Source organism: Molossus molossus, unplaced genomic scaffold (genome assembly GCF_014108415.1).
Source record: "Molossus molossus isolate mMolMol1 unplaced genomic scaffold, mMolMol1.p scaffold_m16_p_7, whole genome shotgun sequence".
In the NCBI taxonomy this organism is placed as follows: Eukaryota; Metazoa; Chordata; class Mammalia; order Chiroptera; family Molossidae; genus Molossus; species Molossus molossus.
The window spans coordinates 25,472,321-25,488,692 of NW_023425401.1; the positions used below are offsets into that span (position 1 = coordinate 25,472,321).

Consider the following 16,372-nt stretch of genomic DNA (forward strand, 5'->3'; position numbering starts at 1 on the left):
TCGCTCAGCGGTTAGAGTATTGGCTCAGACCAAAGAGTGGCAGGTTCATTCCAGTCAAGGGCACGAACCTCGATTATGGTTCGGTCTCTGGTCCTGGTCTGGGTCATGTGGGAGGCAACCAATTGATGTGTCTCTCTCAGAGTGATGTTTCTTTATTTCTCTCTCTCTCTCTCCCCCTCCCACGTTATCTGAAGATAAATGGAAAAATATCCTTGGCTGAAGATTTAAAACAATAAACAATAGATTGATAATTGAATGTTTTAAAGACTGTTTAGAAGAAAATGCAAAATTGCTTTATCTACCATGTATGAAAATAAATTAGACTTTCATCATTTGTCTTCTCTGATGCGAAAGATGAACCACTGTGGAACACAAGCTCCCATCTGGCTGTCTCTGAGAGAGTCAGAAACACTGCCTGCACCTGGGGAGATCAAGCAACTGACAGCTTGTGCCACGTGGCAGTTTTTGCTGAGCACCACGAAAGACTGCTGTCTTTTTCAAATTCCGGTGTTTGTAAGAAACTGTGGACAATTTTTTGTGTACTTACTACAGCCCACTCAGGGATGTATGGGATATTGTGCAGAAGGTAAGAAAACATGGGTAATCCACATGAACTGCTAATCACAGAACTGTGTATGCTGGTGTGTTTGTGCCATTCTCTGGGTAGGCTGTATGGATGGAGCTATATAATGCAAAGCTCAAGACATTTAGTTTACTGTTATTGCTCGAGTGAAGCTAAATTTCTAGTTTAAATTGGTCAGATTAGTTTAGGATTCTTTCTCAAGATTTTAAAATCCTCCAAATATTTGTGGATGTGAAAGTATCAAAGGTTAATATCATTGATGAAAATGTATGTTGATGTCATTTATCTACAGACAACATGCAATAACAAGGGCATTTCTCCTTCACGGTATTCCTCCTCAACAGCCACAACCCCAGTCTAACCATGAGCAAATTCATATAGAGAAGACTGAAAATGCTAGAACATACTGTTATAGACCAGTGTTATTAAACTAGGCAAACACTTGCAAATAATAATAATTATATGAGTAATACCTATGAGCATTTCATCCTGAGGTGTTAGACTTTCCAAACTAGATAACCCCAAAAAACACAGCTACAGCAAAACAGTGCCAAAGAATAGACAACTACAAATTGCAATTAATGGTATGGATGAAAATATTAAAATTTGCTGTCGATGAGAATACTGGAGGTGAGGGGAGGATAAAATGCTAATGAATGTCACGAGAGAAAGCCTCTTCTGAGAACAGGGCATTCATACTGAGAATTTGAGGGTAAACAAGCCTTGGTCAGATAGAATGAGGGGAAGCACAACCCAGAGAGCAACAATACAAGGAAGACCTTAAGGTGAGAAGAATGTCGTGTTCTCGCAAGAGTGAAAACAGGACAGAGATGGTGGGTCTCACAGAGTGAGGGAGAACATAACAGGACATGGATTTGGAAGGGCAGCAAGGCCTGACACTTAGGAAACTCTGGATTTTATTTGCTGTGCATTGAGAAATCTTTGCAGAATAATTCTGAGAGAGTGAGACAGTAAATCACATGTTTTACACAGCTGCTGGCTAGCTAAAGCTGGCTGAAAGCAGTATGTTCAATATGGAAGCTTAGCATCTGCTCAGTTAATAGACTGTCACTGAAAAGAAAATCCAGAGAGATAGATCAGCTTCACTGGGTGGTCAAGATAATGGGTATTTCTCCATACTCTTGCCAAAAAAAATAATAATATCGTAAAATTTCAAGTAACATTATCAAATATTTGTGGGAAATTCTGTAGGTGTTTCAATGAGGAAAAAAAATTAGCTACACTAATTTAAAAAACACTGACAACTACTAAAAATGAAAACAAAACTTTCACACCAGAAAATACCATAAAATACAAATAATAATTTCAACAGAAAAGCTATAGTTGTTTACATTGAATTTAAAAATTCAATATATATATTTGTTTGTTAATCCTCACCCAATGATTTTTTTCCATTGATTCTTAGGTAGAGTGGAAGGGAAGAAGGGAGAGAGAGAGAGAGAAACATCAATGTGAGAAAGATATATTGATTGGCTGCCTCCACATGGCCCTAACCAGGGCTGGGGATCAAAACTGCAACCCAGGGACATGCCCTTGACTGGGAATCAAACCCAAGACTCTTTGGTCTGAGGGCCAACGATCTAACTGCTAACCCAAACAGGCCAAGGCATAAATATTCAATATTTAAAATTTGCATTTTATGATATAAATTTAAAATTCAAAAAATATTTCCTGTTTTGTAATGTCACTACCACCCACTAAAGTTCTCAAGTTTAAATATTCAAAATCATTTCTCTCTTTTCCCATATTCAAGTCCTCCTTCTGGTTTTGGGAGAGGGAATTTCTGGGAAGTGGTTTTTATTTTCACTGTTAATGTAGAAGTTATTAATCAGACATATACATGAATTATGCTCTCTGTCTTGCCACTAAAAGCTTACCTTGAAATACCGTTTAGAATTTGAATTCGACTGCATAGATGGCAAACTAAAGTGCCAGCCACTTAATCTAATTAAGGCTTTCTTTTCCTTGCTTGCTGTGAATCTGGAGCAGATGTTCACTGCTGATGGTGATGTGGCCATTTTAAAATGCCAGGCACAGGTCTCCATGAGTCTCTGGGCTTTCTTTCCAGGGTGACAGGATGAGGGTCCAATTTTAGCCTTTTTATCTTCATTTTAGATCGGACAAAAGGGAAAGCCCAGAGGGTCAGAGAGGGCTTGTGCTAACTAAAACCTACTTCCTTTTAAGGAGCTTATTTGAAAAGAGACTATCACAAGTACTTTAGAAGAATTTTCTGGCTTATCTCTGCCTTAAAGACAGTTTATGAAATGTAGTATTTTTAGTTGGACATATTCCTGCCCTTATGCAATAGCACTTTGGTAGCTATTGGATAGGCAACAATCAGTCACATTTATTTCAAAATCATAAAGCAGCAAACATTAAAGAAAAAATTTTACTTACAAATATATTCTCATGACTGTTTTGTTTTTTTAATTCATGTATAATTTTCATACTATTTATCTACTGTTAGAGACTTCTAGAAGCTAAATAAGAAAATAAACATTAATTCAAAATTTTTGTGATAGAGCCATTTAAACAAAAATATTTTTATATGTTATTTATTTAGAAGAATCCATGGGAAGATAGTTTTCACATTTTTCATACTTCTAGTTAGCAAGTTAGTTAGGCATGTGCTATACATGAGGAGGCATTGTATCAATGAAATAAACCCTAGAGCACCTACTAAGATAAAATATTATAGTTCAGCCAACAAAGGAGATAAAATAAAATCCTAGCATATACTTAATCTTTTGAAGATTGAAAGAAAGGTGAAAAGTAGCAACAGGACAAATACAAAACAGATAACAATATGATACATTTAAATCTTAAGATATCAGTAAGCATATTAAATGCAGAGGTGGGCAAAAATAGGTTTACAGTTGTATGTGAAAGTTTTTCTTGCATTATTATTATTTTTTTCTTTATTGATTTTTTTTTTTAAAAGAGAGAAGAAGGGAGAGGGAGAGAGAGATAGAAACATCAATGAGAAAGAACATTGATTAGCCACCTCCCGCATGCCCCCCCACTGAGGATCAGGCCCACAACCTGGGCATGTGCCCTGACTGGGAATTGAACCGATGACCTCTTGGTGCATGGGTTGACGCTCAACCAGTGAGCCATACTGGCCAGGCTTGCATTATTATTTAGTAACTATTGTATTATTTTCCATACAAGCATTGTAACCCTACTTTTTCCCACCCCTATATATGTGGTCTAAATACCCAATTGAAAGTCAGATTGGATTTAAAAAAAAAAAAGCAAGACCCAACTACAGGCTGTTCAGATGAACCAACTTTATAAAGAAAAATAAGATTTTTTAACCTCATATACTTTAAAGTATAAATATAGAAAAATATGATTCTAGGTAAAATGGATCACATGAAATCTACAGCGGCTATATTAATATTAGACAGAGTACATTACAGAGCAAAGGATATTACTTAGAAAAACAAGGGTCATTTTCTAATGACAAAAAGATCAGTTAAACAACAGGACATAACAATTATAAATACTTATGTACATAATAACAGAGGTTCAAAGTACATAAAACAAAACAGATTTTTAAGAAGAAATAGACAAATCTGGAGTTAATGTTGGAGATCAACACCCATCTGACAATAATTAATTGAATGGGTAGAAACAAAAACAGCAAAAAAGGAAACTAGAAAAATTATCAGCCAACATGATCTAAATAACATTTAGAGAAGATTCTAAAAACAATAGCACATCAATATTCTTCATTGATGTGCACTTGAAACATTTACCAGGATAGATCACATCTGGGCCCTAATTTAAGGAAATGTGAATATTAGAAAAAGTTCCAAGTTAATATAAAGGAAACCACACCAAACATCTATATTGGAAAATAAGAAAGGTCACAAATTAAAAAACCCAGCTTATACTCATTATGGGACTAGAAGAAGTACAGATGAGACCCTGAGTAAGCAGACAAATGGAAATAATGATCAGTGTGAAAGCCAATGAATCAGGACACACAAAGAAAAGATTAAAGAAAAATCAAAAGTTGATCTTTGAGAAATTCAATAAAATTAATAATACTCTAGCCAATCTTATAAATATCAGGAATAAAAGAGAGATATAACTATATTCTACAGATATTACAAGAATAAAAAAAAAAGAGTTATAGACCAGTTGGTGTGGCTCAGTGTACTGAGTGTCCTTCCATGGACTGGGGGGTCCTGTTCAATGTCAGGACACATGCCTGGGGTTGTGGGTTTGATCCCCAGAAGGGGCATGCAGGAGGCAGCCAATCGATGTTTCTCTCTCACATCAATGCTTCTTTCTCTCTCTCCCTCTCTCTCTCGAAAAAAATAAATAAAAACATGTATTTTTTAAAAAAGGTTATAGTGAAGAAATCTGCCAATACATTGACAACTTAAAGTGAAACCCGGCCAGTGTTACTCAGTGGACTGAGCATCATCCCATGGACTGAGAAGTCCTGGTTCGATTCCCAGCCAGGACACATGCCTGGGTTGTGGCCTTGATCCCCAGTAGGGGGCGTGCAGGAGGCAGCCAATCAATGTTTCTCACGCTGATGTTTCTATAACTCTCCCTCTCTCAATAAAAACATATTTTAAAAATATATTTAAAAACATAAAGTGAAAAAATTTTTGAGATATACAGAAAACCAGACCTTACTGAAAAATAATTATATAAACTATTCGAGAAATTGTTTTTCTAATTAAAATCTATCCATTAAAAAACAACAACAACAAAACCCCATCACCACCCCACCAAGCCTAGATAGATGGCTTGGGAAATCTTCTAAACATTTAAGAAGAAAATAATACCAATTTTATACAGTTCTTCCAGAAAAATAAAGAAGAGTGACTCCTTCTAAACTTCCATCAGGCTAGCATTATTCTGAAACTAAAACCAGATATAGACCTTGCAAGAAAAGAAAAGTATGAAACAATATCCCTCAAGAATATAAATGCAAATGATTTAATCATCTAGTCAGAAAATTCAATGGAATCTACAAAATAGTTACTGGAGCTATTAAGTGAGTTTAGCAATGCTGAAAGAAAAAGGTCAGCATATAAAATCATTTATATTTCTTTATACTAGCAATAAGAAAATCAGAAATTTCATCAAAATACCAATAATAGTACAATTATTATTAAGTATATATGCAATACTTAACAATAAATATGAAAAAATGTACAAGAACTATAAAGTTAAAACAATAAAATTTTGCTAACAGGAATCATAGAAATCCTAAAATAATGGAGCAATAAACCATATTCATGAAATCAGAAGACTCAAATGTTAAGATGTTAACTCTCTTCAAATTGATTTATAGTTCTAAAACAGTCCTAATCAATATTCCAGCAAGCATTTTAAAAGATTTATCTTTATTGATGAAAGTATTACAGATATCCCTCCCCCTTTCCCCCACTGACCCCCCCCCCCCAGGCCTTCACCACACTAGCAAGCCTTGTGTGTGTGTGTGTGTGTGTGTGTGTGTGGAAACTGATAAGTTCATTCTAAAATTTATATAAAAATAGAAAGTACCTATAATCCTCAGATTACTTTGACAAGGAAAAAAGTTGGACAATTTACACTATCTGACTTTGAGACTTATTTTAAAGTTAAAGAAATCTACAAACTGTTATGTTAGCATCAAGATAGACATATAGATCAATGGAAAGCAATAGACAGTCCAGAAATAAACCAACATTGGCATTGGATTTATAAGTATCACCATGACAGCTGTTGACTCATTTCTGTAATCCCAAACATGATTATGGGAAGGCAATTCCCAAGGAACTGATACCCAATTTCTGAAGTTTGTAATGTTTCATTACTTAATGCAGACTAAAATTTAGAAAAAAAGATATGAGTTATAATTGTTTCAAAATACGTCCCAAGTTATCTCTATTTGATCTCATCCTGAAAAAGGAAAAACAACTTATGAAAAAAGAAAACAAATAAATTTTAATCTGCACTGAAACATACTTCTCTGAAGAGTTGTCATCTCAGATATATCAATCACATATATAAATATATTTATATCTTCATGCTCAACTGAATAATATAAAAACCTCAACCTTTTGCAGCTATTTCTGATGCAAAATCACACCCATGCAGCTCTGATGAAATCGAAGTTGAAGGTGACTGTGTTCGTAAGTATCAGATTTTATTTTTAATAATGTATTTATAAACTAATAATTTCAACAGGCTTTTAGGTTCTGTGACTTATTTTAGATGTTGAATTATGCTAACATTTTACAACCCCAGTCCAATGGATATCAAAAATAAAAGTCACTTTATCATACCTTTAAGAAATAGCGTTGGAATCAGAAAGGTACAGAATTGGGCATGTTCATACCCTACAGATGTGTGTATATTGGTAGAGTCATTTTATGAGAAAATTTGGCAATTTATTTCAACAGTCTTAAAAATCCACATGCATTTGTCCATAGCATTTTGACTTCCAAAAATCTCTTTTAGAGATATGTTTAAAGAAGCATGCAGGTACAACTTTTACAACAGCATTTTTCTTTTTCTTTTTTTTTAAATCCTTACCCAAGGATATTTTTTTGACTTTTAAATAGAGTTGGATAGAGTTGGAGGGAGGAAGGGAGAGAGAAATATCGATGTGAGAGACACATGGATTGGCCTCCCACACGACCCCGACTGGGGTCAGGGATAGAATCTGCAACCCAGATATGTGCCCTTGACTGGGAATCTAACCAGAGACTCTTTGGTCCACAGGTCTGAAGAGTGGTCATCTAACCAGAGACTGAGCCAAACCCACCAGGGCACCATTTTTCTAACAATATAAAACAGCTGCAACTATTCAATAACTGCTGGTTGATTCAATATTTTTGATGTACCATAATGATAAAATATTCTGTAAACAATATAAATGCAAGACTACATTCTTTGATATTAGTAGACATTCATGGTATATTGAAAATAAGAAATCAGGTTATGCACCACAATCTCATTTTTGTCTTCTGGGAATGATTGCATTTGTACCATATAAGTCTTGAAAGATAAACACCAAAAGTGTTCATGGTGGTCATAATTTTTCTCCTCTTTATAATCTGTACTTTTCATTTTCTTAGTTAAAATTTTTAAAGTTATGTCAAATATCATGAAACCCCCTGCTATAATATTCCTTAAGACAAATGACTCTAAATAGATTGTCTAATAAAATTAATGACATCTTCCTAAAGGATGGGCAGAAATAAAAATTATTAATTGAAACATGAGACTTTTCCTGGAAACTGTTGGCCAGATGTAATATTCTAAATGAATGTGGGATTGTTGACATATAATTAACAAAAATATTTTATGGTGAAATAAGCCATAATGACATAAAACAAATTAGAATAGATTATATAATACTTAGATACCATACCTAAAAATCAAATATGATTTGTCTTTAAATAATATTGCTATCATAATCCTCAAAATAAATACTGACTTGCTTTTCTGTGCCCTATTCTAGCTGTAAAAGGATTTTCAGTCTCCTTTTCTAGTATTTCATCTGAAATTCTCAGTGAAATTAGACCCTGTGATTTAAGTTCTTAATAGAATAAAATAATATTTCTAATAATAGTAATTTTAACTATAGTGTATAATTGTTTGGCTATTCTGCATAATAGGTTTGGATTATCTTTATCATACATATATATTGTAGTAAAATCACTTTTCTTCCTTGACTAAGCAATAAATTTAAGCTACTTGTTATGCTATTCAGAATGTTTATGCAATTAACTAAAATAAATGCTATTCAAAATCATACATAGCTTGGGCAAGTAACACTTGCATAAAATTATCGAAAGTCAACAGATATAGCTTTATGATAAAATAGAGACTATAGTAACATATTTAGCATATGCTAATAGTAGAATTGACAAGGCAGTAATAATTGTGCTTTTCTTTTTTTATTGAATTTATAGGGGTGACACTGGTCAATAAAATGATATAGGTTTCAGGGGTATAATTCTATAATACATCATCTGTATATTGTACTGTGTGTTTACCATCCCAAGGCAAATCACCTTGCATCACCTTTTATCCTCCCTTTACCCTCTCCTACCTGCCCCCTTGCCCTCTGGTAATCATCATACTGCTGTCTATGAATTGTGCTTTTCAAGCAGAAATAATTTACATGTCATTTTTGAAAACTTTAACTTTTTTTTAACAAATTTTCTTTGATTTGCATTGTTTCAAGCAATGATCAGCTCACCCAGATAGTTAATGCTATTTAAAATATTAATTCAAAACATTTAATTTTTATAAATTACTTACTTTTTTCTTGATTTATATTTCTTATTCCTAACAATTATTTTTATTTTTTTTTTTTTTTTAATCCTCACCCGAGGACATTTTTCCATATTTTGTTCAGATAGAGTGGGAGGAAGCGAGAGAGAGAAATTTTGACGCAAAAGGAACACATCGAGTGGCTGCCACCCACACGACCCAACCAGGGCCAGGGACAAACTGCAACCAAGGTACGTGCCCTTAGCAGGAATCAAACCCGGGTCTCTCTGGACTGCAGGCCGATGCTGTAACCGCTGAGCCAAACCGGCCAGGGCCTATAGATAGTTTTTCTGTTTAAAAATAAATTCAACTTTTTCTTAGTTTATTTAAGATAGTTTTTACTCAGATATGTTTTTTAGTTAGTTAGTTAGTTTGTTTGTTTGTTTGTTTACTTTAATCCTCACCCAAGGATATTTTTCTCTTTATCTTCAGTTAAAGTGGGAGGGAGAGAAAGGGAAAGAGAGAGAAACATCAACATAAGAAGGACACATCTACTGGTTGCCTCCCACATGACCCCAATCAGGGACAGGGACAAACTGCAACTGAGATACGTGCCCTTGGCTGGAATCAAACCCACTACTCATTGGTCCACTGAGCCAAACAGGCCAAGGCTCAGATACATTTTTTAAAAAAATCAATACATACTCATTAGTAGTCTATTATTTCCTTCAAGTCTTAATATGATGGTTTGGCCTCATGTTTAAAATGTTTAGCAAAATATTTATTATTTAGATTAATTTGAAAACAACTGATTTGTTATTGGGGTTTTATAATCAGATATATAACAAAATAACATTTTAAAATATTTGAAAGTACTAAGGTTCCTTCCCCACATTTAGGTTAAGGTTTCTAGGAATTTTTCTTTTTTTTTTTTTTTATCCTCACCCGAGGATATTTTTCCATTTTTGTACAGATAGAGTGGGAGGGAGAGAGAGGAAGGGAGAGAGAGAGAAACATCGACGTGAAGGGACACATCGAGTGGCTGCCACCCGCACGACCAACCAGGGCCGGGGACAAACTGCAACCGAAGTACGTGCCCTTAGCGGGAACCGAACCCGGGTCTCTCCGGAACGCAGGCCGACGCTCTAACCGCTGAGCCAAACTGGTCAGGGCGGTTTCTAGGAATTTTTCAAAATCTGTATTATAAGACTGAAAATTAATATATTAATTATCAAAAAATTACTATGTATACCATAGAAAAAGTCTGTACATTTTAGGACATATAAAAAAATCTTATTTTTAAATTTGTCACTCAGATATTTGTTCTGTTTTCTAAAACAACAAATCAAATTTTAAAACTTATTTAGGAACATTTAGATTCCCAGGTTTAATCTTGCAAATGTTCACAGATAAAAATTATAAAATCTCTCTGAGTTCCTGGAGGAATCTTCAATCATTTTTAACCTCAGAAAAATGAAAAGAATAAGACTATTTTTCAACACTGGTATATTTCACGAAGACAGTATAATCACTCCCGTAAGGAACAGTTCTTTCAACCCAGAGGAGTGACATGTTGAGTTACAAGAGTAAATTATAAGAGTAAAATAACAAGTCATTTGATTTTACATTATAGTAACTATTTTTCCTTATAACAAGAAATTAAAATGTAGAATACCATAATTTTTTGTTCATCCTATCTTTTAGAAAAGGTAATAGATGAATAGAAGGTAAATTCACTTCTTTATTCAAGAGCTAAACTTTTCAAAATACATTAATATAAGCTTGATTAGCTGATGAATTTCTCTGCTATCAGTATTTATGTTATTATGGATCAAAATAAGAATGTGCTACTTTGCTGACTGCTAGATATTAATTATTTTTAAAAATGTATTTTATTTTCTCTTAATATAAATCCCTCAGATACAGTCTTTGTGAGCTTTTCCCTTAAGCTGGTCTCCATTTTTTAAAGACGTCCAACTACAAATTATGCATTTTCTCCCATCAGGTCAGCTGTCTGCTTCATTGACACCACCACCTCCAGGAAGGCCAGAGGTTGTGGTGGAGCTGATTGAGTCCCGGGTTTTCTGTAGGTGTGCTTTTGATGTTCCCCCTACAAACAACTCAGTGGGATTTATCATAGCTTGGTCTAGGCTTTCTTCTCAAGAAGTCAAAGAGGAGCTGAAGCAAGAGACCACAGTTCGGGCCTACTCTCTTCTAGAACTGGATGGCATAAATCTCAGACTCGGAGATAGGGTATGTTCAGTTTGGGTTTTCTTTTCTTTTCATGATGTATTAACTTGCCAAACTGGATTTTTAAATCATATCCTAAAAATAATGTTTGTTCCCATAATATAAAGCACTAATGTTTTACTTTTTCTTTTTTCCTTGGTAATTGTCCAACTCCAGTGGTAACTATGAGTATCTGCTTCTAGCAATTTGCTGATTATTATTGATGAAACCTTGTAACTTAATGTCTCTTTCTGGTCTTAAAATGATATACTTTTATTCTAGAAATAATATTTTCTTTTTTTCAATGATGATATCACTTATTATCCACTTTTCAATATATCTTAAAAACAAAGTCTACAACACTTTAATTCTATTGAGGTTTGAATATTTTATAAAGATGGAATTTTTCTCAATTTTAAGCAGGCTTTTAATTATCTCTTAATTGTCATCTACCAAAAATTAAAATTAAGTTCATAAATATAATAATTTACACATATTTTCTTCATGATGTTATTGCCAAATGATTATGTGTTAACTGTATTTATAGATATTCTGCATGGCTTCCATATTTTTCTTGAAGAAACCACATGTAAAAAGTTTAGCCATTGAAAGCCAAGAATTTTTTGCAGGCATTAAGGTATGTAGCAGTGGGGATGGATCAGAAAAATTAATCCTTTGGAACTGTGTTTTGCATACTGTGATTTGTGGATGCTGGTTATAGAACCTCTTCACAGACTGATGTTGGGACCAAAGAGCCTGTATTTAAAAAAAAAAACCAATAATTTGAATGCACAGCAAAGTTTGAGGGCCCCTGTTAATGAATTAAAGTTGAAATGTACTTGCATTTTTTTTTTCAGAAATAGCTCAAATTAAAATAAACCACATGTCCTATACTCATAATTTATTCCATTGTGTAAATAAAAGTTAGAAGATCAATATTTAGTTATTACGCATTTTGGAAAACAGACACCAGGGTCAAGTACTACAGCCTCTGGCTAGAGTAAAATTGGCCCAAAAATATGGACTTTATGAATCTTAAAAATTGCACTCTCTAAACAGGCAATATTTATGGTCACTGCTGGTAGCATAGAGGTTCATGGCCACCATCAACAAATCATCAAACAACAAGTGTTGGCGAGGGTGTGGAGAAAAGGGGACTCTGGTACACTCCTGGTGGGAATGCAGACTGGTGCAGCCACTATGGAAAACACTATGGTGTTATCTCAAAAAATTAAAATTGAATTGTCATTTGACCCAGTGATCCCACTTCTAGGAATATACCCTAAGAAGCCTGAAACAACAATCAGAAAGAATATATGTACCTCCATGTTCATAGCAGCACTATTTACAATAGCTAAGATCTGGAAACAGCCCAAGTGTCCATCAGTAGACGAATGGATAAAAAAGATGTGGTAGATATAAGCAATGAAGTACCATGCAGCTGTAAGGAAGAAAGATCTCTTATCCTTTGAGACGACATGGAAAGACCTGGAAAGTATTATCCTAAGTGAAACAAGCCAAGCAGAAAAAGATAAATACCACATGATCTCACTTATTTATGGAATATAATGAACATAACAGTCTGAGGAATAGGGTAGACCCAGAGACATGGAAGTCAGGTACAGACTGACAACCCTCAGGAGAGGAGGTGGTGGGGGGAGGAAAGAGATAAACCACAGAACTTATATGCATGTACGCATGACCAATGGACATGGACAACAAAGCCGGGGATGGGGCGGGGGGATGGGGAGGAGGGTATCAATGGGGTAAAAAAGGAGAAACATCTGTAACAAAAATAAAATTTAAAATAAATAAAGGTAATAATGTAAAAAAATAAAAATAAAAGAACTGATGAGCTATTCTAGCAGCACAGCATCGCCAGAGTGAGAGGGGAAATAGAGCTCAGACCTTGGGAACATGGAACCTTTGGATCTACTTTGGTGAGAACTCAGTAGATTATGAGGACAAGCAGCCTCCAGTGACTGTTTCTGATTAGGTAAACACTGAGAGTATTTGGTACTAAGAACCATCTGTTTTGAAAGCTAGCCAAGAACCAAGACTTCATAAAACCTTCCTGCCTCAAAAAAGGATTCGCGTATTGAACTATAGGACCAGTCCTAGATTGCAGTACTCAGTATCTTCAACTCTGGAAAGCAGAGGCTGAGAAATAAGCTGAAGGTTGAGATATTTTAAGTGACAGTAATGTTTTGATTTATGTGTTAAAAATACTTAGATTTCAAATTTATATTAGGGATAATATTAATCTACCAGTGTGTGGAAGGATGTAGGAATCTCTGTCTCCTCCATTCCCCCGTGCCCACCACAGAACCAACACTAAGTCAGGCTCCAGCCCGACTGACTACCATGTACTGGACAACCAAATAACCAAACTCAGAGCAGTACAGCAATTCCATGTATTCTTCGGTGTGCTGCTGATGTTTGTTTTTCAGGGTTTGGGTTTAATTGATCTTGTGTAATTAAAAAATTCCCGTGCTTTAGTTACTACTACCAGTTAATTTAGCAAAATATACCCTGTTGAGAAAAAAACACCCTTTCAAAATTATTATATCATAGGAATAAATTCTACTTCTACATGACTGGTTTACATATTTTCTCGAACCAGTTAAAACCTGAATTGAGCACTATATCAGAAGATGGAAGAGCATACCAGTTGAGGATAGAGAGCACAATTCCTGTTGTTTGTTCTAAATTCAGTGAGCTTGATCCGGAATGCAAAATCTCACTAAAACTGAAGACGGTCAATCAAGGTAATATGCTAAATTCATTCCATTTTATGATTAGATTTAAAATAGTAACAAATGCTTTTTCCACTAGAAAAATCACTAAAGTGTACTCATATTAATTCATTCTGTTGCATGTTTACATCAAGTTATAGCTCAATCATATTAATAATTCTGAAGCAAATTTATGATTGCCAGAGCAATCCACATTTATCCCTCTGGGGTCAAAGTAAAAATTAAAAAAATAATTAACAATATCCACCTCTTCCTCCTCCTCCCCCTTTCTCCACTACCTCTTCCTTTTTTCTTCTCTTCCTTCTCCTCCTTTTTCTCACCTCCTGTTTACTCTTTGCTTTGTTTTCAGAAAAAATATTAAGATTTCCCAAATCATATCTATGAGTAAGGGGTGATAAGTTATGCTAAAAGTTCAAGCTAAGAGTTCAACAGTTTTGCTTTTATTTAAACAAAAATTATAACCATATATTTTAAGTAAGGAAAAGCAATTTAAGAATAATCTCTCAATGTAATGTTCCATGTTAATCAACTGATTACATGCTTTGGTTGATATATACCCTCAGAAAAATGCTCAATGTATTTTTTTATAACATAGGTAAAGAACAGCTAGGGTTAAATTTGGCCCTGTCTTCCTGTCATGTGGACCTTCCCCAGACTTCGTCCTGTGCTAACGGAACCTGTAGCCAGGCTCTTGTGTACTACACTGCTGTAACAGACTTTTCTCGCGATGGAAATAGAATTACAGACATTACAGTGGAACCTGTAGTTAATGAGGATTTCCTGTGGAACAGTTACATTCCAGACAGCATCCAGGTGACAAATCACAAAAGTACTTTCATAACTGAAGCTTTAAAAATGCTATGTATATTTTATTACTATACCTTGAAAACTTTTCATTTCAAAATTTTAAAATGTTATTTTAATTTTTAAATGACCTTATTTTTAATAACTGATAACATAATTTAAAATTTTCTGAGATTTCTAAGTGATCTATTATACATACTAAATAACAATTAATAATAACATTTATTGAAAATATTTTTGCTTTTAAGATCAGAGTAAAGGATGTCCCAACTGCTTACTGCTATTCATTTACTGACCCACATATAATTACATTTGATGGCAGGTAATTTCCTCAAAGTTTTTTCTTTTAATAGTTTGTGTTTCTTTGGGATTTTTTAAAAAACATCATAGTATGTTATTATTCATTAGTCCTACTCACAGAAAGATACAAAAGAAAGGCAGATATGGACATTACTGGCTTATTTCAAAATACTAATTTATTTATGTAGAATGCTTTTTCTTTGAAATCTAGTTCTTAGTAAATATATGAATTAGTTGTGAAGTCGAATTTTAAAATGAAGATTCTTACAAATACAATCATTTTATCTTGACTATTTATTTTAAATAATATTATTTTGCCCTAGCAATATATATATACTGTATTGCATTTCCGTGTGATACTGAAATGATTTTTTTTTTTTTATCCTCACCTGAGGACACTTTTCCATCTTTTTTTGTACAGATAGAGTGGGAGGGAGAGAGAGGAAGAGAGAGAGAGAGAGAAACATCGACATGAAAGGGACATATCGAGTGGCTGCCACCCGCACGACCAACCAGGGCCGGAGACAAACTGCTACCAAGGTACATGACCTTAGCAGGAACCGAACCCGGGTCTCTCCAGACCACAGACTGATGCTCTAACCGCTAAGCCAAACTGGCCAGGACCTGAAATGATTTTTAAGGTTTAAGGTAGGATGGTTTAACTAATACATGATAATTTTTTAAAAATCTCACTTCAATACATGGCTAGAATACTCAGGGGAAAATCTACTGTAGTCATCACGAATACCTGGATAGCTGCCTCTGGGACTTAAAGTAAAATGGACAAAATGACCAAAGAAACGTAAGCTATCTTACCACTAACATCTGCAAAAGATTTACATTCAGTTATAGTGTTCTGGGGAATTAATGATTTTAAGATGTTCCTAAAGAGCCCGGGCCAGTTTGGCTCAGCAGTTAGAGCATCGGCCTGCGGTCCGAAGAGACCCGGGTTCGGTCCCCGCTAAGGGCACGTACCTCAGTTGCAGTTTGTCCCTGGCCCTGGTTGGGTCGTGTAGGTGGCAACCACTCGATGTGTCCCTTTCACAGCGATGTTTCTCTCTCTCTCTTCCTCCCACTCTATCTGAACAAAATATCGAAAAAATGTTTTCGGGTGAGGATAAAAAATTTAAAAAAAAAAAGATGTTCCTAAAGAAAATGATATGAATACTTCATTGTTGACTCAAACTTTTCTTCATGATGCAAAATAATTTATTCTTTTAAAAAATAACAATGTGAGCATTGTCAGTAAAATTATTCAATATTAGTGCAGATGCAGATCCTCTCCAATAACGAATGATACTCCAAAAGTTTGAACAAGTATGAAAAGTTGTAGAAACTGATTCCACACGCAAGAATCCTTTATGGTAATAATTAAAAACTTAGATGTTTTACTTGAGAAACCTCAGGAAATCGTAGTGGTGACTAATTTAATCCATTATAATCC

General features: G+C 34.5%; 1 protein-coding gene across 1 annotated transcript in view; it reads left to right on the forward strand.

Annotated features, from left to right (window-relative positions):
• Window positions 1-16,372, forward strand: part of VWDE (von Willebrand factor D and EGF domains) — a 120,177-nt gene that overhangs the window by 52,345 nt on the left and 51,460 nt on the right. The window contains exons 3-9 of the mRNA XM_036247431.1: window positions 355-586; window positions 6,682-6,747; window positions 10,845-11,092; window positions 11,616-11,705; window positions 13,692-13,836; window positions 14,420-14,637; window positions 14,877-14,950. Of these exons, the coding sequence (XP_036103324.1) occupies window positions 355-586; window positions 6,682-6,747; window positions 10,845-11,092; window positions 11,616-11,705; window positions 13,692-13,836; window positions 14,420-14,637; window positions 14,877-14,950 (1,073 nt within the window). The remainder of the gene's footprint in view (window positions 1-354; window positions 587-6,681; window positions 6,748-10,844; window positions 11,093-11,615; window positions 11,706-13,691; window positions 13,837-14,419; window positions 14,638-14,876; window positions 14,951-16,372) is intronic.